The sequence below is a fragment of the Perna viridis genome, chromosome 13 (genome assembly GCF_037379345.1).
Source record: "Perna viridis isolate PV_CMFRI_1.1 ecotype Kerala chromosome 13, ASM3737934v1, whole genome shotgun sequence".
In the NCBI taxonomy this organism is placed as follows: Eukaryota; Metazoa; Mollusca; class Bivalvia; order Mytilida; family Mytilidae; genus Perna; species Perna viridis.
The window spans coordinates 31,004,187-31,031,506 of NC_142457.1; the positions used below are offsets into that span (position 1 = coordinate 31,004,187).

At 34.2% G+C, this 27,320-nt stretch overlaps 1 protein-coding gene across 5 annotated transcripts in view; it reads right to left on the reverse strand.

The window, feature by feature from the left end:
- The window catches only part of LOC148600311 (uncharacterized), a 322,920-nt gene that overhangs the window by 238,283 nt on the left and 57,317 nt on the right, over positions 1 to 27,320 (reverse strand). For 4 of the 5 annotated variants that reach the window (XM_088557823.1, XM_088557826.1, XM_088557822.1 and 1 more), the window contains exons 27-59: positions 26,385 to 26,507; positions 25,700 to 25,891; positions 25,043 to 25,213; positions 24,605 to 24,784; positions 23,814 to 23,942; positions 23,293 to 23,481; positions 22,846 to 23,022; positions 21,711 to 21,983; positions 21,067 to 21,258; positions 20,423 to 20,606; positions 19,915 to 20,033; positions 19,090 to 19,214; positions 17,692 to 17,912; positions 16,948 to 17,244; positions 15,529 to 15,683; positions 14,577 to 14,864; positions 13,457 to 13,637; positions 12,886 to 13,073; positions 11,895 to 12,442; positions 10,882 to 11,243; positions 10,265 to 10,462; positions 9,590 to 9,877; positions 8,438 to 8,724; positions 7,627 to 7,885; positions 6,897 to 7,128; positions 6,538 to 6,683; positions 5,383 to 5,675; positions 3,420 to 3,907; positions 2,862 to 3,069; positions 2,419 to 2,551; positions 1,702 to 1,995; positions 1,293 to 1,446; positions 534 to 635 (exon numbers count right to left, since the gene is read on the reverse strand). In XM_088557823.1, coding sequence (XP_088413949.1) covers positions 534 to 635; positions 1,293 to 1,446; positions 1,702 to 1,995; positions 2,419 to 2,551; positions 2,862 to 3,069; positions 3,420 to 3,907; positions 5,383 to 5,675; positions 6,538 to 6,683; positions 6,897 to 7,128; positions 7,627 to 7,885; positions 8,438 to 8,724; positions 9,590 to 9,877; positions 10,265 to 10,462; positions 10,882 to 11,243; positions 11,895 to 12,442; positions 12,886 to 13,073; positions 13,457 to 13,637; positions 14,577 to 14,864; positions 15,529 to 15,683; positions 16,948 to 17,244; positions 17,692 to 17,912; positions 19,090 to 19,214; positions 19,915 to 20,033; positions 20,423 to 20,606; positions 21,067 to 21,258; positions 21,711 to 21,983; positions 22,846 to 23,022; positions 23,293 to 23,481; positions 23,814 to 23,942; positions 24,605 to 24,784; positions 25,043 to 25,213; positions 25,700 to 25,891; positions 26,385 to 26,507 — 7,376 coding nt within the window. The remainder of the gene's footprint in view (positions 1 to 533; positions 636 to 1,292; positions 1,447 to 1,701; positions 1,996 to 2,418; positions 2,552 to 2,861; positions 3,070 to 3,419; positions 3,908 to 5,382; positions 5,676 to 6,537; positions 6,684 to 6,896; positions 7,129 to 7,626; positions 7,886 to 8,437; positions 8,725 to 9,589; positions 9,878 to 10,264; positions 10,463 to 10,881; positions 11,244 to 11,894; positions 12,443 to 12,885; positions 13,074 to 13,456; positions 13,638 to 14,576; positions 14,865 to 15,528; positions 15,684 to 16,947; positions 17,245 to 17,691; positions 17,913 to 19,089; positions 19,215 to 19,914; positions 20,034 to 20,422; positions 20,607 to 21,066; positions 21,259 to 21,710; positions 21,984 to 22,845; positions 23,023 to 23,292; positions 23,482 to 23,813; positions 23,943 to 24,604; positions 24,785 to 25,042; positions 25,214 to 25,699; positions 25,892 to 26,384; positions 26,508 to 27,320) is intronic. The other variant, XM_088557824.1, reaches the window with a different exon arrangement.

Consider the following 27,320-nt stretch of genomic DNA (forward strand, 5'->3'; position numbering starts at 1 on the left):
TTTTGTTTAAAAGTATTTCAAAATTTCACACTTATTATCAATTTTTTATCACCTGTATACATGGCCCAAAAAAAAACAAAGAATTGGAAGTAAATCTATAATCCTAATAGTAAATATCAGTAAAAGTTCCACTTTAAAGTAGCAGAAAACCATGAATTGTATTAGATCTTCAAGAATCCCTGCTAAAGATTTTTTTCACTCCATTTGAAAGTAAAATGTCTTAGTGATCAGAATGTAAAATGTGAATTTATAATCTATCAAAACTTGACAAGTACGAAATGTATAAATGTAACTCTTTCAAGAGGAGCTCAACAACTGACAAAACAAACACACTGATCACATGGTAAACAACAACAAAACTTTGGGAAAACTCAGGATCTTTCAGTCTCCCAAGAGAAACTAAACTAGCTATTCACACAAGTTAAACTAAACAAAACAACCAAAACTCAGATTTGAACATGCAAGTCAAAAACATTGCAGACGACAAATAAAAATCAACTGGGTTCCAGATCATGCTAAGGAAGAATAGTAACCTCCTAGCCTCATCCTCAGGAACCAGTCTAAGTGTACCACTAGCGCCCTCTGTTGAGTATGATATCTGCTGTACAAAGCCCTCTTGTTGGATATTATAGTGTCTAAAGAGAGGAAGAAAGGGAGACAAATAAGAACAGAAATATGGATGACGGCATTTTTTCAATTATGGTACATAAGTTTTTGTCAATCACAGCCAGCCAGGGTTTGACAGAGAATATCATATATCATGTACAGTGTTGCCTATCTAAAACCCCTTTTTGACTGAAGTGTTTGTCTGTGCAGGGATTTCAAAAGATGTCTGCTTTAGGCAGAAAACAGTTTATTCAGGGTTCAGTTGAGACAGGTTTCACTGTAAAGGTAAGTCAATTGACATCCCACTTGATTACACCATAACTTTAGTTATCATTGTTCAACATTCAAAGTCACTCATCATAAATAAGAAAACTCTACATTAATTAAAAAGAATAAATTCAGTCTATAGTTTTAAAGTATTCCACTTTTATTTTACAAATGAAGAAAATCTAGGTCACTCCTGCACAATTTTCCTACTGGGAATTCATTGTGTAGGAAAGGGAAACATGGTATTATGCTCTTACACATAATGACATTTCCACTGGGAAAAATAACCAGATCCACTGGGATCCTCCATCAATAGGAAAAATGACCAAGCTACTTCAGAGATCAAACAAATATAGACCACCCTCCTTTTCTCCATGATCTCTAAATAAGCCTGGAAAACAATAAAATGTCTAACTTACGGTGGTGATTCAGTCCTTGGTGTCGTCTGCTGTGGTTTAGGAGTAGGTCTAAGAACCACAGGTTTAGGAGCTGGCTCTGGAACCTCCTTTACGGGGGAGACCTGCTTCTTCTGGATCGTGATCTTCTTCTTTGGTTCTGGTTTCTTGGCCTCAGCTTGAAGAACAAACAATAAACCTCTCAATACATGTATGTTGCACAATGTATATTATTTTATTTGGAGTTGATGAGAGTACAAGGTCTACAACCAGTCTTTTAAAAAGTGACCTTTAGAATAAGACTATAGAAATGTGTTACAAAAGATATATGCCTACAGACTAAAGTAAAACTTAATTCCAATGTTAGAGGGTAAAACTCCCAAAGAATCATTAGCAAAATATCATTATGGAAGATACATGTACAAATACTTACGTTTAACAGAGAGTTTGCCTCTGGTAGAAGCTGTGCCAGCAACATTAGCAGCAGAACATTGAAACCATGCAGAGTCAAATGGCTGAACTGCATCAATGGTCAATGTAGACCTGCCACCCTCTGTCTCAATTCTGTAAGGTTTGTTAGGAACCAACATTTTGCCATCTTTCTGCCAGCTGATCATTGGCTGTGGTATACCAATCACCTGACATCTCAGAGCAACAGGTTGTCCTTCACGGATGTTGAAGTTCTGGATTCTCTCAACGAATCTTGGTGGTTGCATCTGTTCTTTCTCTGTTAAAATTGATTAAGATTTTAAAATGCTATGCATTTTACAAGGATAAACAGAAATTAAAAATTCTGTATAGGATGTATTACATTTAGTAAAGTACACAAATCTCATGGAAATCCAGCAAGTAATACAGGGCGAGTTTGGGACAAGATAATATCCCCAGGAAATCCAACAAGTAATACAGGGCGAATTTGGGACAAGATAATATCCCCAGGAAATCCAGCAAGTAATACAGGGCGAGTTTGGGACAAGATAATATCCCCAGGAAATCCAGCAAGTAATACAGGGCGAGTTTGGGACAAGATAATATTCCCAGGAAATCCAACAAGTAATACAGGGCGAGTTTGGGACAAGATAATATCCCCAGGAAACCTTTTTTTTGTTTGTGGGGAAAAAAGAATAATCTTAGTCATTAGTTTCTGTACCCAGTATTTTAAGTTCCAGAGTGAATGAATTCTCTCCAGCTTTGTTCTTGGCCAGACAGGTGTAGTGTCCAGCATCATTTCTGGAGGCAGCCAAAATAATAAGGGAGTTAACTCCATCCTCATTTACCACAATCTGTAAAAGGAAAATATAAATGTCTTTATAAAAATAACATGCTTAAACAAAGATCCACACTGCATCATAAATCAATGTTTAACATGTAACTCCATATTTGTTAATGCTTTTAAATTATAAGGAGGCCACTTCAGAAAGATATTTTTCATCACAGATGTTAAAAATTTCCAAAGACAAGTCCATTTTGGGTGAATGATAATAGTAGAACCTAAATACTTTTTTATATTATTATGAACCTAAACAGTACACGTTCAGGGGTTGAATGTCAGAAACTAAGAGTATTGCCCTCTGACTTAGGGTCAAACCTTACCTTGTGTTGGTCATCATTATGAACCTGAACATCATCTCTGAACCATGTCAGTTCTGGGACAGGACGTCCAGATACTAGGGTATCAAATCTAACAGTGTTGCCCTCACGGACCTCACGGTCTTCAGGGACTTTCTTGAACAGTGGTCTAGACAAGGCCTCCATGATTCCACCTTCTTCTTCTGGGGCTTTCTGCTTGTCTGTTTGGTCACTGAAAGAGAGAGACAGACAATTTCTCATTAAATTAATAGAGAAAATTAGCTGATATATTAACCATTCAAACATTAAACTATTTACAAGTTTTTTTTTTCAAAGGCTTTTTCATTATACATAAGAAAAAGTATTTCACATAACTGGAATCCTGTTCTCCTGAAAAAATATTGATTTGATACAGTTGAACTGAGTAATCTCCTTCTTCAACCTTATTTCACTAGAGAAAGACATACATTTTTTTACTGAACTCATTTTCTTTTCAAAGTCTTCAACATTCCCTTGCTACTTGGAAACAAATTAGAGTTGTGTCCCTTTAAAAAATATAGAATTATCAAATATTACACTTACACTCCAAGAATTTTGTCCAATGCTTCCTTTCCAACGAATGAAGTGGAATCAATATTTCCAACACTATCTACATAGAGCTCACTAGAGCAAGTGTCTTTTCCAGCAGAATTAACAGCCAGGACGGTATAATGTCCAGCGTCCTCTGGTAGTGCCATCCTAATACGGAGAGTACAATAGCCATCTTTGGTGTATTTCATCTCATAACGGCTGGTACGTTTGATCCTTTGGCCATTTCTATACCATGCAACCTTAGGTCGTGGTCTTCCTGTGATGCGGCACACAAATGTGGCATCAGATCCTTCCATAAGTCTAAAGTCTTTAAGTGTTTGCACTATTTTTGGTGGTGCAGGAGCACTGGGTTGTAATCTGTCTGTTGTGACATCAGATTCATACTCAGATGTTTCTGTCTCACTTGAGAACTTGATTCGGCCATCCTTATAGAATTGTTTTTCCATCAGTGACTGCTCAAATCCAACTGGAGTGAATTCCTACAACAACATAAAATGACATCCTGTTAATGTGTATGGTTAACATTCTGCTAATGTGTATGGTTAAACATTCTGTTAATGTGTATGGTTAACATTCTGTAAATATGTATTGTTAACATTCTGTTAATGTGTATGGTTAAACATTCTGTTAATGTGTATGGTTAACATTCTGTTAATGTGTATGGTTAAACATTCTGTTAATGTGTATGGTTAACATTCTGTTAATGTGTATGGTTAAACATTCTGTTAATGTATATGGTTAAACATTCTGTTAATGTGTATGGTTAACATTCTGTTAATGTGTATGGTTAAACATTCTGTTAATGTGTATGGTTAAACATTCTGTTAATGTGTATCATTAAACAGGTAGAACATTTGGTAAATTCAACAAACCTTCTAGTTTTTAATGTAACTAGTTTCTGTGAAATGATCTTTTTTTTCTGTTATATTAATTAACATGACTCAATAAATGTTTGCAGTATTATGAGATAAAATCAATTTTTATTTGTTATTTTTTTGCCTTTCTTTTTTGTCCTCTGAGAAAATTGACACATATTGTGTCAACATATCTGTTTACCCAAATCCTGAACATTCCATCATTCCAACAGTAATGCATTATATTTTAATTTAATCTTGAACTTTGTGATTTTCCACAATTTAAAAATGGTGCTTACTATTCAAAATCACAATCAGAATTTCCAAATTGCAATGAACTTTCATTCAAATTACGGAGAATCGGTCAAGTAAACACAATGAGTATTAAGTAGCACTCCAGCTAAGAATCATGCAAAATGTGATTCATGGGTAAAAAGCCTACATATCTATATTTTTGTTTGAATTGTAAACAGAAATTAACATTCATTTTTTCATATGACCCGTGTTCTTAGGAAATAAAAATAATATATAATGCACTGCAGATTTCAAGGGAACCAAGGTTATAGCGGTAATCAAAAGAATGTAATCCAGGGACAAAGACCAGACATGGAAAACAGACATTCACAACAAAAAACTTAAAGTAACTAAAATGACACTCAAATACAATCGAATCTATTGGATTTTCAATGTTGATTATCTCCTAAGAGCAGGCAGGTTTGAATGAATAATTACACATTTCATAGTATAGACCCATAAAACAACTTAATTACAAAAATAAAAAATATGTAGCCTTTTTTAAGGTGTATCAAATTTAACAGAATTCACATGATTCTTACAAAGACTGCTACTTAATTATTGAATTCTAATATGACATGCTACAAAGCCCTTTAGACCACAGCCATGGTAAAAAAGTGATATACACATGACCAACATTTCATGCCACACATAGAAACTAGTCCTATCAGAATCCATTTTATCATTGTTTCACCACAGAATGTCATTTATGTCATTTTTTAACCCCTCGTAATAACTCAGGTAAAACAAACGATTTTTTTCTTAACTGAATTACTAAGACGAAGGAAAACAAAAATAAACAGTACCAGTGTTGATGTAACAGTAGGTATTTCTCTCTCCTGAGACAGTCTATACTGAATGTTACTCTCAAGAATCTTTTCAGATCTCGGCACAACAAAGTCTGATCGTTTACGTGGCTGTGCCATCTCTGGTTGTTGTTGCCATGGTTTCACTGGTTGCTGGACTAAATCAGGCTGTTGTTGCCATGGTCTGACTGGTTTCTGGGTCATCTCTGGCTGTTGTTGCCATGGCTTCACTGGTTGCTCAGCAACCTTTGGCTGCCATGTTTTTGGTGCTGGTGGTGGTGGAGCTACTTTTTCTACAATATTTATAGATTTTTTCTAGCCATCAGTTTGTTACAAAATCTTTAATCATATAATCTTACTGCTATACCAAAGAAACAGGTGCATTCAAATCAGAATGTCTTATCCGTAAAAATTCCAAACTATAATTTCAAATCCGTTAACAGTTAGAAAGTAGTTGATAACCAGACTTAAATGTCTTTAACGTCTAAAATGATAGCATAGTACACATTTATAAACAAAGTGCCCCCTTTTCAATCACAGGGTGATATATTGGTAAAACTTGGTCCATCCTTTATTCCATCTGTCCTAATTTTGTAACAATATCTGGGCCCCAAGGGAATGGATTGATTTCAAATCGTGAAAGAATTGGTTATTTACTGCAATAGTACTTAATTTCACAAAATAAATTATCAGGGAGTCTTGGCTTAAAGGAAAAGACCATGTTATTATGCAAGTCATTAATATAGAATCTGTTTAATGTTCATGAAAATAACATTGAAACAAAATAATTTCATTTTCTTAATGAGCCAATCCGAAGCTATCAGTAAAAATCAATAAGTCTGCTTATGATCTTCCTTCAGATAGGAGAGTTCAGCAAGATGGCTATCCACTTATATTTCAAGAATTTCGAACTTTGCATAGCCTTGAGCATTTCATAAAAGTGCATTTTGCATTAAAGTTATTTATTTTTGTTTACGTGGGTATGATTTATCATAAGAGCCTAACTTAATGCAAAGGTGACCTTTCCCTTTAACCTTCCTGATTTGTGAAGTATGTGAAAATTGAAATTTGAATTTGTGGATTCATAACCCACTAACACCCATGAATTGATACACAAATGATTAAAACTGTCATGCTGTATTTTGCTGTTATTACCTTCTGGAGGAACTAGTGTAGCTGTAGTATCAGTCTGTCCCATCAGGTTCACTGCTGTACAGGTGTACTGACCAGCATCGTCAGGTTTACAATTAACGATAGTCAGAGTTATCTTTCCTGATCTGTCATCAATGGTTATCCTGTATCTATAATTAGAAATAAAATTTTATTAAAACATTTGCAATATGCCTTCACCACCACTATGTATCAGAAAATATACCCTCAGTTTTATTTTTATGAAGTCGGCACAAAGAGAAAAAAGTTTAAGTCCAAATCTTCATCTTCAAAATTTTGAAACATGCAAAATAAATTTACTTCTTTCTCATATTTTCAAGCTTTCTGAAGAGACAAATACAAACCTTTGACTGACTCTGATTGGGAAACCCCGTTTTCTCCATGATACATCTGGGAAAGGTTTTCCAGTGACAGTGCATTCAAACACAGCATTGGTACCTTCTCTCAATTTCTGGTTTTGTGGATGTTGGGTGAAGCATGGTGCTTCAGGCTCGATAGGGGAGGGAACCCTTTCTTCCCTAAGTGGTGCCTTATCAGCCTGGAAAGCTTCACTCACTGGTGACATAATTGGTGATCCTAAAAATAAAGATAAAGTAAAAATGAAGAAAAAAAATTTCAATATTTTTTTTCAATAAATGTCAATATTTTACATAAAGATAATGGGTCATTTCATAGGATATGGGTTAGCGCACCTCAAAAACATTATACTTTATATCAACAAAATCTATCATTCGCACAATAATTTGGTACAAAATCAAAAAGGTATGGATGGACTTTGCCATATCCTCCTTCCACATAAGATAAGGACACTCAGTGAACAAATATTATAACAGTTACCACAGGGTGTAACCCATACAGTACTGAATAGAACCACATAAATTGGATAACTTTAATCCTTTGAATGAATAAAATAACCTAATTAATGATGCAATGCTTGAACTGAATACATTAAAAAAATCTATTTCCATCATGGACAAGTAGAAACTACAAGCACCACATGGATTGTATTCCATCATGGACATGTGAATATTACAAGATCCACACAAGTTGTACTGTATTTCCAGAATTACTTACTCTGTACAAACAGATTAGCCTGGGTTGTATCTGAACCTTCAGCATTTGTAGCAATGACCTTGAACACTCCAGAATCTTCTGGGAAGGTCTCCGCAATGGCAAGTCTACACACACCATTGTCGTATGTAATCTGGTAGTCAGGTGAACTTCTGATTATGACATCATCACGATACCATTTGATGATTGCCTCTGGCTGCGCCTCAACGCTAGCTTCAAATACAACAGGCTCTCCTTGGTTCACATTCATGTTCTGTAGAGGCTGTAGATATAAAATAAAATAGAAACTAACAAAGGATTTTGAATCCAATGCCCTGCTTAAGGTCATAGATACTGAAAAAAATTTAAGGGTCCTGGGATGGGATTTTATTCATTTATCAATTTGTTTTTATATTAAATATAATATCAGAAATATTCCAATGGAGATATAAACTTTGCTGTAAGTCAATACAGCTTTTGGCTTGGTTTAACAAATAAGCTTACAATTCATCTTACCTAAAGCTTCAAAAATACATTAGATATCCAAGCCCATAGTCAGAACTGTTTGGGGAGTTTGGAAAGTGGATGGTTCATTCAGATGGCATTTTTCCCACGTTAGTAGTTTTATCAAATTAAAGCTTTTTTCAAATTTTCAACACTTTTTTGAATCCAAGAGGTCATTATAACCACCTCCCCTTGACCCCTTTGGATATGAGTGCCATTTATGAGTTTTAAGTGCAATGGACAGCACATGAATCAATTGTATTGGCCATACCATAAAAAAATCTGGTTTGCTGAAGGACATTAGAAATTGAGGATAGGAGTGTGACATTACCTGAGTAAATCTGGGTTTTTGTTTTGGTGTAACTTGAACTGGTTGCCCTGGTAATTTAACTGTTTTCTTGTATGATGGTTGCTCTGGTTTCTTGTCTAGCTGCATGCTGACTTCCTCCCTATACCTTGGTGACTTTTCCTGTGGGGACTCTGCTCTCTTGACAAAGTCAGACGGGAGCTGAAGTTTACGGACCTTTGATGTTGGCTCCTCAGGGGCACTTCTTGGCGCAGGTGCTCTCTTGGGCTCAAATCTTTCCTCCTGTACTGGTTTAGGAGTTTCCATGGGAACTGCAATTATAATTAAAAAGAATGAAAATAATTTGAAATCTTGCTTTTTCTAAAAATCTGATGAAATCGCAAAGTATAATATTAATAGCATAATTAATTGGAAAGAGTGCATAGCCAAAACATGATCAAAAGTGCCAAAGAATGCTTAGATTTAACGAGTTCCATGTTCAAGTTAATGCATCCTTGGCACGAGTGATTATATTTTTCACAATAACTAATTGATCCTATTTATTCTATAGATTCTCTCCCTTATTTCTTGCTATTTCTAATATAAAATTCAAATTTTTGTAAATGGCCGATTGATATACATGTTATGGTGTTTTGTGACATTCTGGCAGGAGAAAGTCCAGATGTGAAATTACAGAATTTATTTCACAGTGTGAATTATTGAAAATTTTTATACTTGTAACATTTGGTTAATCACTGCTGTCTATATAATAAGGAAAATTCTCAACTTGTTGATGTTGTGACAAAAAGTTAAGTTTGATATATTTAAGAATTGGCAATTATAAAAATTTTGTCTATTGAAAAATAACATAAATTTTCCATGCGCATATTATTTATTGCGTGAAGTGTACATGGAAAATTTATGTTATTTTTTTAATAGACAAAATTTTTATCATACCCAATTCTTATAAATTAATTTTAAAACATATTTTTATCTTTAAACATGAGAAAAGTAGCTCTGAATTTAACTGAATAGGAACGTGTCAATATGTTTTTTTCCATTGAGATATAACAAAATTATTTTAACCAATCAGATTACAGTATTTATCTCAAATTAATTTATTGTCATTTATTGGTACTAGCAGTTTTGCTAAGGAGAATTTTTTTTAAAATAGGACAATTAATATTTTGTCATTACCTTCCACTCTGAGGTTAGCTGTACATGTTGTCTGACCAGCTGGGTTTCTGGCCTCAGCGGTGTACTGCCCTGCATCTTCGTAGAAAACTTCAGGAACATGGAGGGAGCTACTGTCTCCTTCATGTACAATCTCAAAGTCTGGTGAGCTTGTGAGTTTAGAGCCATCTTTAAACCATGTGATCTCAGGAGGTGGATGGCCAGTCACACGGACTGTAAATTTGACAGGGTTACCTTCCTTTACCATCTGTGATTGTGGTTTCTGTACAAAGGCGGGTGGAACCATAGAGGCTAAAAATAAAATCAGAATTCAATATTAAGGAAATATGGCAGCTAAAAATAGAATCAAATATAAATAAAATGGAATTACACAGGCTGTTAATAGAATCAGATTACAAAATGGTTTTTAAAATCAAGGAATACTTCATAGCAATTCTGCCATTGACATGTATGAAATTAACAGAATCTAAAATCTTGATAAATAGCAATGAATGAATTCAAAATGGGTAATCATAATACTGATGAAGATTTTACAAGTCTTTTTAAAGAAGAGCAATGAATTATTAAATTCAAAATCTCTTCAGGAAACTTGCAACATTGCAATCATTGAATGGACCACATAATTATGTAAAAATCACTAAAAAGGAAAAAAAAAGAATGGACAGTGAGTGTTCTTACCTCTGACAATAAGTTCAGCAGTGCTGGTAGCTTGTCCAGCAATATTTTTGGCTGTACATTTAAACTGACCCTGATCTTCAGGGAAAGCCTCTGGTATACTGAGAGATACTCTTCCATCCCTGTAAGAGATCTCAAAGTCTGGTTTCTCTGTCAGCTCCTTACCCTCTCTGAACCATTTGACTGTGGGCTCTGGTTTACCTGTCAAGTGAAAAAAAAAATGAAAAACTGATCATTTGAAAACAGATCCCCCTAAATTTCATAGTTTTCAATGTAAATGCATTATGTCTTATTTTGTCTTTTAGTTTTAAGGTTATAAATCATATCCTCAGTTTTCTTTTCATTTCAACATCTGAAGTTTGATATTTTTTCAAAAGTATTTGTTCGATAAAAAGCAAAATTGACAGAGTAAAACACAAGTCTAAATATTTAGAAAAGAGGAGTTCCAGGCTAAATTGGTAATAAATTGCCACAAAATGCACAATATTGACAAAATTTCTTACAAAAGGGATCTAACTGCTGGAAATCTTCCTGGATACACTAGTAATTCATACACTTCTAACTTCGAGCAAAATAAAAAAAATAATAAACTGGTCTTCTTTCTAGTAAATAGTCCTTACCTGTAACAATGCCCTCAAATGTAACTCTAGTTCCTTCCATTGTCTCAATGTTCTTCAGCACCTGTACAAATTTAGGAGGCACAGGGACGGAAATCGTTAGATCTATTGGCTGGTATTTAGGCTGAACGTCAGCCTTTAATGTCGTGGCATGGGTTTCTCTGGTCTGGATTGGTTTAATGTCATATGGTCTTGAGACATCAATTGGTTTGACGTCATATGGCCGAGAGACATCTGTGGTTATTGTCATGCTGTGTTGCTCTGATGATGGGATGTAAGTTGGTTGTGTGTCGTGTGTTTCTACCACACGGCTGATTCTGGTCTCAGTGGAGGAGACAGTCTCTGTGTGTGACACACGTCTTGTCCTAAAATTGGCAATGAATAACCAAACAGTGAATGATTCTTCCTCAATAATAAATATAAAGGTCAAGTGTAGAAATGGAAAATTAACAATTTGAAAAATGGAAAACTTTTTTTTGTATTTTTTAATTTTTTACACTGTATATTTGAATTTAATCAAGCAATTAAAATTTTGAACATCCTTCTAAATAAAAAATGTTAAGCTACTCCTAGACTTGACTTTTTATGAGCAACTCGGCGGGTGTTTCTAGAAAAGCAGAGGACGCTTACCCTACCGGTGCACCTGGTCCGTGCTCCCAGTTTTTAGTGGAGTCCGAGTTGCTCATTTGCTCTTGTTACTTTGTGTGTATGATTTTAGTTACTTTATGTTCTTTGTTGCGTATGTCTGTTTTCCATGTCTGGTCTTAGTCCCTGGATTACATTCTTTTGATTACCACTATAACCTTGGTTCCCCTGATTACTCTTTCTACCCATCTTTTACATCTTTTATATTCATCATCATCAAAATAGATTTAAAAAAGCAAAAAATTTTACTAGTGTTCTCAATACTCTTCTAGGGCAAATAAAGATTGATAATATCAAAATGTACATTAATAAAAGACCATTTCATTTAGTTTACATTTGTCATTCCTACAAACCTAAGAAGTTATACTTACATTTCTGAGCTACCAAATATTCTAGTTTTTGGTATGGCTGGTTCCTCCTCCACAAACAAATAAGCAGAACATGTTGCCTTTCCAAGTGGATTTTCAGCAGTGATAGAAAATCGTCCAGCATCCTCATCAAACGTCTCAGGAATATGTAATGTGTGTTTAGATCCCTCCATTTTGATATTATAGTCACGTGACACTATGGGCATGCCGTTGAAGTACCATGTGACCTTAGGTTTGGGACTTCCTGAAATTGAGCATTCAATGCTTACAGGTTCTCCAGCATTAACGGTCATATCATGGAAAAGTCTTTGGAATTCAGGAGGAGACTGTTCCAGCTCTTTCTTGGTCTCCTGAGATTCCTTAGTTTGGATCATTTGTCTCATTTTCATGACTTCTGATGTCTCCATCGGTTCTGGTGTAGTTTTGACAGATAGTTTGGCGTATGACTTGGCCTCACCAACCATGTTGACAGCTTTTACCATGTAGGTTCCAGAATCTTCTACAAAGGCTTCTGGGATAGTCAGATTGTGGACATCAGCAAATGCAGTCACCTAGAAATGTATTAAAGCATCCTAAAATGTTTTCACAAGACCTATCTTGGTATACAATTTTAGAATTTATATTTGAATCTGTGCAATTGTAATTTTGTTTTCAGATTGTAACTTTTGTTTGTCATGTTTCTTCTCAGAGTAAAAAATTATCAAATTAATTGAGTCTTTCTGACCTTTCTAAAAACAATCAATTTTCAAGACACAGTGACATAATTCTGTAAAGTCACAAAGAATTTCATGCATTATTTACTGGAGAATTTTTTTTATTTCTGTAAGTATGAGTATACATTTTTTTTATGAAAAAAAAACAATATGATGTGTAAGGTCCTTCAATTATAAGGCCTTTAATTACCTGAGAAAAAAAACAACATCAAATTCATTGGCAGTATGACGCACATTTTAACAAAATCAAGATTATTAATCTAATTCAAACTACTTTGTACCTGGTAATCAGGTCCTAACTCTATGGGTTTGCCATCTTTGAACCATTGTACATCTGGGATAGGATGGCCATTGACACGGCATTGTAGACAGACACGATGGCCAGACTGCACATTCAGGTCTCGGAGTAACTGTGTGAACTTAGGAGGTGTGGCCTCATTCACTGATGCATCACTCAGCTCACTCAATGCTACAAAGAAATTACAATTGTATAATAACGTTCAAAGCATAAATGTTAACACTTTTGACTGCACTTTTTAAAGTTCAAAGGATATATTTTATGATTAATTTAAGGAGGTAGACCTAGGGTATGGGACATAACTCTTGATTTCAGTGATATGTTTGTACCATATTCAAATTCACCAAAGCCTTTCAAGCTTTCTTAACTACATGTAAATCATATTCAAGTTGTGTCACCATATATGAACTATTCATCATATGTTTTGTTTATGAACATTTATTTAGAAAAAAATAATTCAAGATCACTGCCATATGGATTCCAAAACTATTTACGTTCTACATGGAGTTTAGAGATAGTCTGATCATTGCCATATGGATTCCAAAACTACTTACGTTCTACATGGAGTTTAGAGATAGTCTGATCACTGCCATATGGGTTCCTGGCCTCACATACATATACGCCAGCATCCTCTAGGTAGGCCTCTCTGATACTGAGGGTACAACGGTCTCCCTCAAACAGGAGTTGTATATCCTTTGATTCTTTAACAGGTTTATCATTGTGGTACCAGACAACCTAAAACAGGGAAATGCAAGATTTAAGATCATTGTGGTACCAGACAACCTAAAACAGCAACATGCAAGATTTAAGATCATTGTGGTACCAGACAACCTAAAACAGGGAAATGCAAGATTTAAGATCATTGTGGTACCAGACAACCTAAAACAGGGAAACATAAGATTTAAGATCATTGTGGTACCAGACAACCTAAAACAGGGAAACGCAAGATTTAAGATCATTGTGGTACCAGACAACCTAAAACAGGGAAACGCAAGATTTAAGATCATTGTGGTACCAGACAACCTAAAACAGGGAAATGCAAGATTTAAGATCATTGTGGTACCAGACAACCTAAAACAGGGAAACATAAGATTTAAGATCATTGTGGTACCAGACAACCTAAAACAGGGAAACGCAAGACTTAAGAAATTTTCAGCATTATTTTAAAGACTACACAACAGTAATTGCCAGATTCTAGACCTATTATCTTACAGTTTTAAATTCTCCATGGTGCTATTTCTATAAAAAAAGAAATACTCATAACTTCTTCACCTACTACTCTTCAACTTTTAACAGTTTTCATTCTCTCAAAAACGAAAAGGCAACACATAAAGACAGGGCAATAATGGATACTGCCTTGCTATATTATTGTGAAAAAAGGGGGATAGCAAAATGTTCAAAATGACCTAACGCAACGCAAACCTACATTTTGGATTTTTCAGTATTTTTAATTTATTTTATGGTACTTAACAACTGTGCAAAGTTTCAAAAAAATTTATTCATCCATTATCATCTGGAAACCATTGGTTTGTGGGTGGGGAGGGGGTACATTTTTTTATATAATACCTCACCACCTGATGTGGCAGGGTATAAAAATATCTGCTTTTCAAAGCTCTTATTTATCTTACATGCATCATCCACATATACTATTCAACAATATGATAATCATCTTACCTCTGGCTCAGGGTGTCCTACAAGTACACAATCAAGTCTGACTCTGCTGCCTTCCATAGCTTCCCTGGCTGGGGCAAGCTTCTGTGTAAACTTAGGTGCCATTGGTTCGTTCTCCACTGAGGCTTGTGCCATGTCCTCAGCTGCACTGGAGTAAAAACTCTCTACAGTGACCTGGCATGTTTTCTGGATTTCTCCAGCAGCATTCTGTAGGATGACAGTGTAGGCTCCAGAATCTTCTGGGTAGGCCTCTGATACTGTTAGAGTAGTTCTGTTGATCTCAATAGAAATCTGAAAAATATTTGACACATGAATCATTTCACCTTGTTTTGTTAAGCAGCAAGTACCAAAATTGCTACAAGTAGCCATATATCCCATGATGCAGGTTAAAAGTTAAAAGAAAACAAGATTCTACATCATATAACTTCTGTAAAATTTCTCGAATCCAAATGTGATGTGATCGAGTACATGTAGTGTCTAATAACCATGCAAAATTTCATCAAAATTTTACAACAGGTCTCAAAGTAGTTTCTGTACAGACAGATGTATGTACAGATGGACAGAGACTGATTTTCATTCATAACCTTGAACCTTTTGTTTTCAGAAACACATTATTTTGTAAAATACAAAATGTACAAATTTACATGTCTGTAAGTTGTCAAAATTTTTTCCATCCAATATTTATTGATTACTGTGAAAGTACTCTAATTCGTGGATACCAATTTTCATGGATTAGGGAAGAAACACAAGTTTGTGGATTCTTGAATTCTTGGTTTTGAGGTTCTCAGTATACACATCAACAGAATTCTCCTTTTTGTTGTGAACTAAATTTTTGTGGTTTGGCCTACACACAAAAACCATGAAAATTGGTACCCCCACCAACAATAGTACTTTCATAGTATGACATATTTATTCAACACTTTATAGAAATATTAATTCTTAATCACAATCTTACCTTGTAAACAGATGATGGAACGACTCTATCATGACCTCTGAACCAGGCAACCTCTGGTGTAGGTGACCCTGAGAATATGACCTCTATTCTGAACCCTTTACCTTCTGGTATGCTAATGTCATTGGTCATCTGGTGGATGACAGGTCTGTCAAGTGCTGAAAACAGAAAAAAAAATTCATAAACAATATTTTTAGAAATGGACAGATTGCTACTATTATCATTTCCCTCGGTTGTTTTACAAAGGGGAACAATAATACTGTTAATATACTTATTTTCACAGATTATGTCAAGTAAAGCTCTTTATATGATTTTATTTTTTTGTCTCATCAAAACATATCAATTTGAAACTCTTTGCAGAGCCGCCAACCCCAGGTTATCAAAAATGGTAAGGCTGGGGATCTGCAGGAGATTTTTTCTAAGGAGCAAACATTTTTGTTTTAAAGCACTCTATACTAACAGCAATTCTAAAGTTGCACTGTGCTTAACATTTTTTTTACTTAATTCATTTACTTATCTCGGATGGCTTCGTAAATTTCAGAATATCAAGTCCATAATTAACTGCCTAAACTTGATATGCATATGTAGACTTCACTTAGAAGATTTGAATTGCAATTTTCACAGATTACATTTAAAACAAACAATATTAATAAATTTTCATACAAAAATTATGAAACTGTGCATACAATAACACATATAAACAAAGACCATGCTGTATTGCCATCAAATTAGGGACAATTGCATTAAAGCTTGGCAGGTATCATGCAGGAACAAAAGCTAATTAAAGAATCCTTTATTATATCTTACAAACAGCAAAGAAAGCAATAGGAGAAAACATCATTACACAGGCAAAATTATTGTCACAGGATTTACACATGAATTTAGCGAATCAAATTTGTGAAAGAGTTCATGTGAAATTCATGTGAGTGCAGCCATCACATGATTTTCATGTGAACATTTCACAAGTGAATTCCACATAACTTTTCACATGAATTTCTTGTTTTATGAATATAATTTGAAATTCATGTAAAGTTTGATTCACATAAATTAGATATGAACAAAATTTGCCTGTATACAACAACATATTATATGTAAAACTGAAATTTTAAAAAACAAAAACACAAAACGGTGTATTAACATCATCTGGTGCAACATACACTGTGTGTTTCATGATGTGCTACACATCAAACAGATAACAACTATATAAACCACACAAAAAAATAAATGGGAGTTCATACAACAACCATGCTTATGGTACACGAAAGTCAAGCACACTGTAAGTGGCAAAACTATGAAGCCTTTGGAACTAATATTGATTGTCGAACTGTGGCTAAAAAAGCAACAACTTGAGAAAAGATACAAATTATACTGGATATCCATGCCTGGGAAGCACATCATGCCAAAAATCCAAAAGTTTCTTACGGACAACATTGAGGCGAGCAGATGACGCTGCCTCTCCTCCTGGATTTATCGCCCGGCAAGTAAATCTGCCACTATGGTGACGACCTATTTTTCTTATCTTGAGGCAACATGTGCCGTTTATTTTTGTAATGACATATTCTGGTGATTGGTCAACATTTGATTCATCTTTACTCCATGAAATGGTGGGTGATGGGATACCAGTCACATGACATTCAAATGCAAATGGGGCATCCTCTAATACATCAACAGATTTCAAATTCTTTGTAAAATCTGGTGGGACTATTTGCTGATGCATTTCTAAAAAAAAACAGGCAGTTTATCTCAAGTTTTTGTTATCTTTTATTTTTAAAGTAAAGACCTATGAAGCAGTTATAAGAATTAGTATTATTTTAACTATTTTAGATTTCAATGTCGTAACTAGTTGTATAAATATTCATTTAACTTGAAATACCTCTTACAAAAAGCAAGTACTATTTTTGGATTCAGAAATTTTTAAAGAAGGCCAATAAACAAGGGAGTTCAAGGCTTTTAATGTTATTTTTTTACAAAAATAATGAACAAAATTAACAAAAATTTCAGTAAAAGGTTGGTGGCTTTGAACCCAAGAACACATCCAAAGATCCACCAGAGGAGTATGTAACCTTGTATGGAATACATACTAAGTTGCTTGTCTTCATATTTAAGTATAATGCCCTAAATTGATAAATCTATACAGTAAATGTTTAAAAATAATCAAAGTTTTACCTCTAACAGTCAAATGAGCTGAAGACTCAGCATGTCCAATATATGTGGTGAATTTAACAGTATATCTAGCTGTGTCCTCTGAGAATGTCTCCTCAATGGTTAGTGTGGCTACGCCATTACTATATTTAGTCTCATAATCAGGACTATTCAGTGGTAAATTGTCTTTGTACCATGTAACTTCTGGCTGAATGGGGGTGTCCACATGACACTCAAATGTGAACCTAAAAATGGAAATGAAAAATTTCATGAAATATGAAATGCTTAATCATTTAATCATGAGAATAGAATTATACAATGAAATACCAAGAGGAACCAAAAATAATTTCAGAAAAAAAACTGAATTAAAACTCAAATGACTTTCTGCAACAAGCTTGGAACAGCTTTTGACATTCAAAATTCACTCTAGACACTGCAGCCAGCCCTCTCAAAAAATGCAAGAATCTTGTGAAGTCTGGATAAAGTAAAAGATTTTATGCAACGTTATCTGATTGTCAAATAACATAGGATTTGAATTATCCCTGAGAATTTCAAAAGGCCTGTCTGCAGTGGTTAGTAAGAGAGGAAATGAACGTCTGCCACTCCATGGAGCTTGCTTCTGCAATACTGGAAACACAGTACTTTTGGCTGTGTACTAGTTCTCACTCTTTTCAAACAAAATAGCCTGAAAAATAATATCTATGAAAAAGATTTTTATAACTATTAAAGGTAATCATTTTTTGAAACAGTGAAAATTGATACCTGCTTTTATGGTCATTTAACGGAATCCGCCAAAATAAGCAACAGCGAAAATGAATATATTTATACATTTTTTTTCGTTTTTCTAGAAAATTTTGAATATACATCTGAAGCTCATTCTATGAATCAATTACCAAAATGTTTAAAACAAATTTAAATCTAAGGCCATACAAAAAAATGCCTAGGTTCCCAGGCCAATTTTTATAAAAATTGATGCCGGAGGGAGGCTTTTTTTTATCAGAAGCAAGTTTTCTTTTTTTTTCGAGAAATTTCATCAAATTAAACAATTCTGTAAACATACAGGATGTTGAGAAGTTAAATAAATACTCCATGGCATTAAAAGTTTACTGGAATATTGGATGTGGCGAGAAATAAAAACAATCTCTCCACCACGAGATAAACTTTCATTTTTAATAATCAATGTTAAGTAACAGTCTCACATACATGGTACTTTTTACATTTCTGTCAAGCACACAGATGATTCTGTAACTAATTAAAAGTTCATTCTGGACTGGACAAGAAACTTTCCTGAACGATATAAAATTTCTGAATTTTACCGTACAAAAATCGCAGATGCGGGAGGGTTTTTATGGATGCAGCAGAGCCTGAGAACTAGCATATTTTTATTCAGTCTAAAACAGTTGTTATGACAATTTCACTTACTTTTCTCCCTCTACAACTTCAGCGTTCTGTAAGTGTTTAAGTATTTTCGGGGGTGACCTCTGTGCTGAGGCAGTTACCATGACTTCCATAGGTTGGATTGCTTGTTCAGCAACTGGGGGTCCGACCTATAAACAAAGTTGCAGGTTCATCAATAGAAAAAAATCTTAGGAATCCAGAATTTATTTCCCCACCACAAAAAAAATTGAAGCACTGAAGTATGTCATCTTTTTAAATCAAGGAAAACTTTTATACTAGTACAAAATGTAGTCAAGTTCTTATGTTAATTTTTTTTCCACCCTTTCTTTCATTTTTTCCCCAATTCCTTCATGCTTTTGCTGATAACCTTTTAGTGCCTTGCTTACTTTATTACATATATCATTTTTGAGATAGTTTGCAGTTTAAGTGTCAGTCATCGTAAGAATCAGGCAGTGGGTGAAACATGGCATAAAAAAAAACCCTCATTTTGATAGTGTAATTTGACTATTTGCACAATCAGATTCAAGGGAAAAAACAAGATATTCCATATCATTTTGGTGCATTGAGATATAATTTCATTGAAATCCACTGAAAATGAAAATTTAAAGGGCAGATAACTCGGTCAAAAAGTCTCATTTTTCTAACATGTAGTATAGAAAAATTTCTGAAAAAATCCAGTGATGCAGAGATCAAATAATGGTCATTTCAAATAAAGAAATCATCCTTCAGTGAAATTATATAGTCAAATCAGTGGGGTTTTGACATGCATGTTTATAATTTTTCCCATTTTGCCTGATTCTTACAAATACTAACATTTAAGTTCTTAATTCAAATATCACTTTTCATTACCTCTCTTTCTTGGAGGCGGTGTTTTAAATTCATAACTTGATTACTGGCTTCCTGGAGCGATGACATCAGATCCTCATTGTGGGCGAATAAATCATGCACACGGCTGGGACCCTCATTGCCTGAAAATAAAAGTGCCATTGATGTTTTAACCTAGTGAACGACTATTCCAACCAAAGGACTGTGAAACTAATTATATTCATTGGTATCAATTATCAAGGTTTAGAGGAAAACTACAAGGTCATGGATTCTGTGGTTTGATGATTCTGTCATAAAATTTAAAGTATAAAATTATCCTGTTTGTTGGGAATCAAATTTCGTGGTATACCTTACCAATGAAATCCACAAAAATTGGCACCCCATGAACAATAGTACTTTCACAGTAATTTGTAACTGTTCACAGATTTTCTCCCTTAATTCTCAGATATTTTGTGACTTCAATATTTGTTACGGTAAGCAAAGACATTTAACATAATTTCTCCTTTTGATTTTGCGACCTTCCTTCACTTACCATATAGCTCTACAGCTAGCTCAGATATTTTACGTAGTCTTTCTTCTTGTTTGGGTTTGCCCTCCTGCAAGAAGGTGTCCATTGGTCTAACCAGGTCATCGACTTCCTGGGGGGTCTTACATTGGTTGATGCGGCGTCCAATATCACTCAACATATTGTTGCCATCTTTCAACCATTGTTCAGTCTAAAATAGTTAAAACATAGCTCATTTTATTACTGTACAGGAAAAATTTTCCAGGCAGTTCCATTTTCACTATTTTTACATTAAGACTGTAAACTGGAAAACAAAGATGTCACTAGTATTTTCATCCAAGTTAATTTCATACAATTTGACTCACGATTTTGAATTTAATACTGTGTTAATGTGTTTTGGTTTTCAGGGGTGCAAGGTCCTGGTTTTGATTGTATCCTAAATGTAAAATTCTTTGTAAGAAAGTGAACGGTCCTTTATATGAGTAAAAATCAATAAGGTAGGTCTAGGAACTGGGTAAATGATATAATTTAAACGTCCTGTATCCAAAATTGAAGCCCCAGACCTCAGATCAGCGCTAGTTTGAACCTCTGCCATGCTTTGATTTACCATTTTTTCTTTATATAATTGCATGACTCTTGGAAGAGCCTGTATTTAAATTAAAGATTCTTACCTCTTCAACTAATTGGTAGTAGTCAATAGATGTGTCTAACATCTTTCTGTAGTCACGTACACTCGTGTGGAATGTAGTCCATTTGGTGTTTAACATATCAATTTCCCTGCCGATATGGGCGGAGTCATAATGACGATCCTGCACCATCATCTCGGCGGTACTTGTAAATTTGTTGATTTTCTTTTCAATAAGCTGCAAAGATTAAAAGAGAATAATAATTTAGTACAATTGCAAATTAAACCTTTATCACTAAGAGACAGGGCCATTTTAGGCTGGTAGTTAAAAGCAAAAGTTCAAAAGAGAATACTTAAAAGCAAAAAAAAAATGAAGTACTGACAACTACAGATAAAAACACCAAATAGTGAGACAAAAATACCAAATAAAGAGACAAAAACATAAATACTGAGACATAAATACCAAATAATCAGACAAAATACCAAAAAATGCAAAGCCAAAGCTAAACCTTTTTAACACTCTGAAATGCACTTCCCATTTGATGTTTCAGTATTTTTTGCAGATATTTAGCTTTCTAACCAAATGACATCTGTAACTTAACAAACAATATAACATCATATTGGCAACCAAACAAAAGTCACTCTTTCAATCATGAGGCTAAAGGACAAAATTTCCCAAACTATACTTACATCAACTGTCATCTCATATTGTTTAAAAGCCTGGGACGTCATCTTGGCGGCTGGCAGTGAGTTGCCATAGCTACCCCGTCTGGCTTGTAAATGGTGGTGTAATTCATCAATCTCAGAGTGGATCTGTCTTAGGTCGTAGTTGAACTGACAGATCTGGAGATTTTGTTTGAGACGTTTTTCTTGGTCTTCCCAAGCTTGATTCCACCGCTGTTTATATTCCGCTGTAACGTTGAGCACTCTCTCTACGTCTTCTTGTGCTGCCGCTTCAGCGTCCTGTAAAGTTATTACAAACAAATCAATAACAATTCTGAAGAAAATATACAAGAAATCTGCAAGCCAATCCCACTACACAGGAAAAACAGCGACATATGGAAACAAATGTTTAGAACCAGAATGGAAATATTAAACAACATAAACGCATATGATTCCAAAATCATACAAAATTATTTACTTGTGTTTTTTTAGTTTAGCCTTAAGTCACTAACAGATGTTTTTAAAACATATGAAAACATATTTTGTAACTTTCCCTGTGTAATGATACCTGGCACCCTACCTTTATTATACTAACTGTCACGATTTGGTATACCTAAAAACACAAGTGTGATGAACACACAGACAGACAAGCAAACAAGAGTGAAACAGTTAAGAGGGGTGATAAAATAATACAAGTGCTACTGCTAAGCCTCCAAAAGCAGAGTAGGACACCATAACTTTTGAGTAGTCTATATGTGCTTGGAAGTATAAATATAAACTTATACTATCATAATATTGTCACCATCATCATGGGTATGGGACACAACTCTTACAATTCATTGGAACATTTGTATCTACCATTTTACAACAATCTCATGAATGCATCAAAATAACTTCGACTGATTTCATTCTGTTTCAATTAAAGCTTAAAAGGTTTTGGTGAAATTAAATATGATACAAACATATCAGTGATTTATAGAGTTATGTCCCTTACCCTGGGTCTACCTCCTTAATATTGTAAACGTATTCATTTTTATCAAAAAAATGAAAGTGTTAGAATTAATTTTTCACAAACTATTTTTGCCCTATTCTATCCACCACAAAAAAATAATATGTTTACAGAATTCATATTCCATATCCTTTATTGCTATGTTATACTTACAGTTTGTCGTACTCTGACGACGATCTTCTCTCCTTCATTAGCAGTGTAGTTGATAAGACTTGATACTTCTTGTTTTTTCCGTTTGTGATCCTCTAGCATAGATTCTGCTTGTGTTAAGTCTGACGGCAAGTTTGACTGATTGTATTCTTTTTCAGTCTTTTCTATCAGTTTATCCAACTAAAAAATAATAATAAAATCTCAATGAGCATGCTCACTAAACCCATTACACGCAGGAACCAAGTTTTTGCCTAAGAATTGTTAAAATGAATAAAAATGACTTTTGTTTTTGCCTGTGAAATATCAAATTAATAATTAATGGCCTTTGTTTTGGTCTATGAACCATGAAATTAAGTTAGAATGGCCTCGTATAATTTATATTTTGGTTTGAAGTATAAAACTGATTATGAGTTGCCTGTAAACCATAAAATTAATTTTGAATGGACTTACCTGATCTAAGTTCTGGAAGAACTGTATTGTCATTTTCACCAGTATGTGGTACTCATGGATTCGAGCTTTAAATCGGTGATAGACTTTTGTGAGTTCATTCATGATCTGATCCAGCTGACCTCGTGTGTCACCTTTCATCAGGAGCATTTCTCCGGTGGTCATGTGATTTTCCAGTTCTTCTAGTCCTTTCTGAAATAGATAAAAATAACAAGAGTCAACATCTATTACAACTGGAAAACTAACCAGTCTTTTAGATGTGTTTTCTGTATGTTTTTTTTTTCTTCAATTTCTTCCCAAAAGATTAGAACAACAGTTTTGTTCACTTACATTTTGGTACCAAAATTTATTTCATCCTGAATAGTCCTGTTTTTTTTTTTTTAATTTATTTTCCACATATTACTCAATATAGAAAATAAAATCTGGTATGTGAAGGTTATAAAATTATCACTGACTTTGATAAACAAAAATAAAGAACAAAAAAGGATAATATTCCATTCTCTCTTAACCATCTATTTTTTTACCTGAAACAAAGGTTCAAACTCTTGGCATTTTCTCTGCATTTCTTCAGCAGTAGCTGTTGAGTTGCCAAGGTAACCAGCAAGATTTGGGAAAAAGAAATCTTTTTCTATCTTCATGCAATTATCAATACTCTGAAAGGTAAACAAAGGGGAGATAATTCATACCTGAAAGATAGGGCCATATTCTTCTAATCGTTTTTCATATTGTTTGACTGTTTCAACTGAGCTTCCGAGTTCACCGGCTATTACCGGGAAAAATTCATTCTCAGTAGTCATCACCCAATCAATTGTCTGAAAAGAGACAAGAAATATAAAATTCTGGTTTGTTGCCTTTTTTTTTTTTAAAGTTTCTGATTGTTGCCTAAATTCCACTTCTCTCTTCAAATAATTCACATTTTGACTAACTTGGGTGAAACTTCCACTCAGCAGAAACAATCATCGATACTGCAAATTCAATGATTAATAAGAAAACACACTATCATCAAACTTTCATCATTTATGTGGCAGATCAAGAAGGGGTGCAGTGGTTGGAACCCACCTTTTTGTAGAAAATTTTGAGCAAAATGAGCAAGTAATTACCTGAACCCCAACTCTCAAAATCTCAGGATCTGCCTCAAAAAGTTTGTGCATTGAATAAATTCACATTTAAGCATAGAAATTAACAAAAACTTTGAAATTTATTCCCATTATGTTTAGAGTTCAGACTTTAGCTGAATATTTATTTCTTAAAATCAAGTTTTAAACCAGTCTAGAAAATATATTATCATATACAACAGCACACAAGCACCACCTACTTTTCTGGCATCCTGAATGAACTGGTGCCATTGTGATTTAAACTGCCGACTAGAGGATACTTTCTGTTGCCATGACTCCCATGTTGTTGTGACGGTTGTCATGGTTTCACGGGTTTCTGTCAAAATCTTCTCCACTGTCAAAACAGCTTGTTTGACATTCAACGATGCATCATCATTGATCTGAAAGTAAACAAAGTTTTGATTACTTTTGAAGATACAATGTTCCATTGAAGCAAATGACTATTACAGAAAATATGGATTAAAACTGTGGCATGTAATTAAGTTCTTGTCCAAAAAAACAATGCTTGACTATTTAGGAAGGAAAAGGAGATAAAAGAGTGGAATTTACATGTATTTTATTCTTTTTGGATAGGAAATTCCACAGTGCCTCAGTGTGCTTAATTATGTTCGTTTTGTGGGCGGATGTGGAATACTCACTGTGGAGGTTTTACTAAGGAATTCTCTCCCTTTGTCATCCACTTCATGATACTGTTGTGATGTGATTGTCCACAGTTCCTCAGTGTGCCGGATAGCTGAGTCTGTAAGGTCCTGTAAGTGATCCTTTTCTGACTTCAGAATGTGGTCTAGCCCTGCTGAGTTGTTTTGGAACTACAAGAAAACAAAATGCAGGGATCAAAATTTGGGTTTTTCCATCTTAGCCGCTTTTTTTTCAAATTCTACATCTTACCACTGAATCTCTGCATTTTGGCTTTTTGGCAATTTCTTATTATTGTGAATTTCAAATACCATAAAATGCCTGGTGGCCAATTGTAAATATTGTTAGTAAACTTTAATAATATTTCAAATTTCAATACATTCATTGCTGTACAGAATCAAACAGAAGTGCTGTATTTTTATCAAGCATTAACCCAAGCTTATTTTAGACTGAAAGTGTCATTGGTACAGACAGGTGTTCAGTTTATCCACATTCAAAATACATTGTTTTTTAAAGTGTGTCTGGTTTATGCAGGTTTCTTGATTCTTCAGACTTTCACTGTTAAGCCATTTTAATAAATGAAATTTCAATACAATGGTTTTATCTGTAACAACAACAAAATCAAATAAACAACAAAACATTAAAGAGAGACAACTCACCTGTTGAACTTTCTTGTGGAATGATAAATAGACGAGAGACAACTGAATTCTGAATTCGATAACACGGTGAATTTTCTGCATCTGTTGGTGCAGCGTGTCTACCTTCTCTGCGGCACTCTGAGCTTCCTGGTCCCCTGACTTTACCAGGTTTACTCCTGCCTCAAACAAGGCCTCAAGTTCGGAATTCTTGTCCTGAAATATAACAATGAAAACTTCTGCCTCAAAATTTTCCATGAACTGAAACTGGAAGTACAAAAAGTGCTGATCTTGCCACTGATACCAATCTTTGTTTGAACTCTGAAGTTTTTAACATACTGATATTTTTCATGAACAATATATATTAACAAGGGTGTTTCAAATTATTTTTACCGGTAATTTTTTTACAATATATAGTCTAGTTATTCAAATTTTTCTTTGAGACGTAAATATTGTCATCAAAACTCATATGCCCTTACATGATTTTCACAGAAACTTATAATGAGCAAATAAACTTTGCAAGAGTTTAAATGAAATTCATATGAAGACTTTCCATGAATTTCATGTGAATTTAACATAAAGCTCAGTTCCCATGAGTTCAAATAGAAGGAGCCTTCACCTAAATTTCATATTAATTTTAAGTGAATTTATCATAAAGCTCAATTCTCATGAATTTCACATTATTTTTTCTGAGTAAAATTTGACATACTCTTATGTCTTGGTCAAGTTGTTCATGAATTTCGAGGAAGTCCTCTGCTGTTTCAAGGCGTGTGCCCAAGTCTGCGTGCCGGCTGAGAGTGGCCTGGCCTATTTGTAGGAGCCAGGTCTGCAACTGTAAAACACACAAATATTATCCAATCATGACATTAACAGAAAGGCAAAAAAATTTGCAATTGTTTCCTACCAATTGTTTTTGTGCCTACCCTAAATATTCTATGGCAATTTCGGCTCATGTACCATTTAAGTCTACATCATTTCCCCATTGACTCAGTGTAAAATATTTAGAAAAATTAAATAATTTCTCTACCTACAAACCCTGTTTTTTTCTTGCTAAAGGCAGGAAAACAGGCTTTTATTTTTTATGGCCTGACAAATACATTCCAAAACTTAAATTTCAAGGTTAATGTATGTACGAGAATTCAAAAGGCTACATAGAAAAATTCAGATGGGAAGGAGATGGAAGTTTTTACCCTTCTCCATGATCTACCTGGAAATTTTCCTGTATTTTATCATTGTTGAGTCAAATTTAAACTTCACCAAACTTTCAATTACACTGTAAATTTGAAAACAACTGTCAATTTAGGAAGTTTTTGTTCCAGTAAAAAATATTTTTGTTTTGTGCATGAGATATACATGAATCCCTTAAGTATCTGTCTTTCTAAAAATCAGGCAGAAGGTGATTCATGCATGTCAAAAATCCACCGATTTCAGCTTTATTTCTTGTTCAGAAACAGTAACTGATCACATAACCAGTCTTAGTTTTCATTTTGTTGTTGCGCTTTTGAAATAAAAATTATATAGATCGTACATGAAATTTGCACTTTGCAAGAGTTATAGTTCTTGATTTGGCGTAATTTGGTTGATTTCAGTGGGAGATGAATATATGATTTTCTCAAAAGTGCAGATGTGAATGCAGAAAAATTAT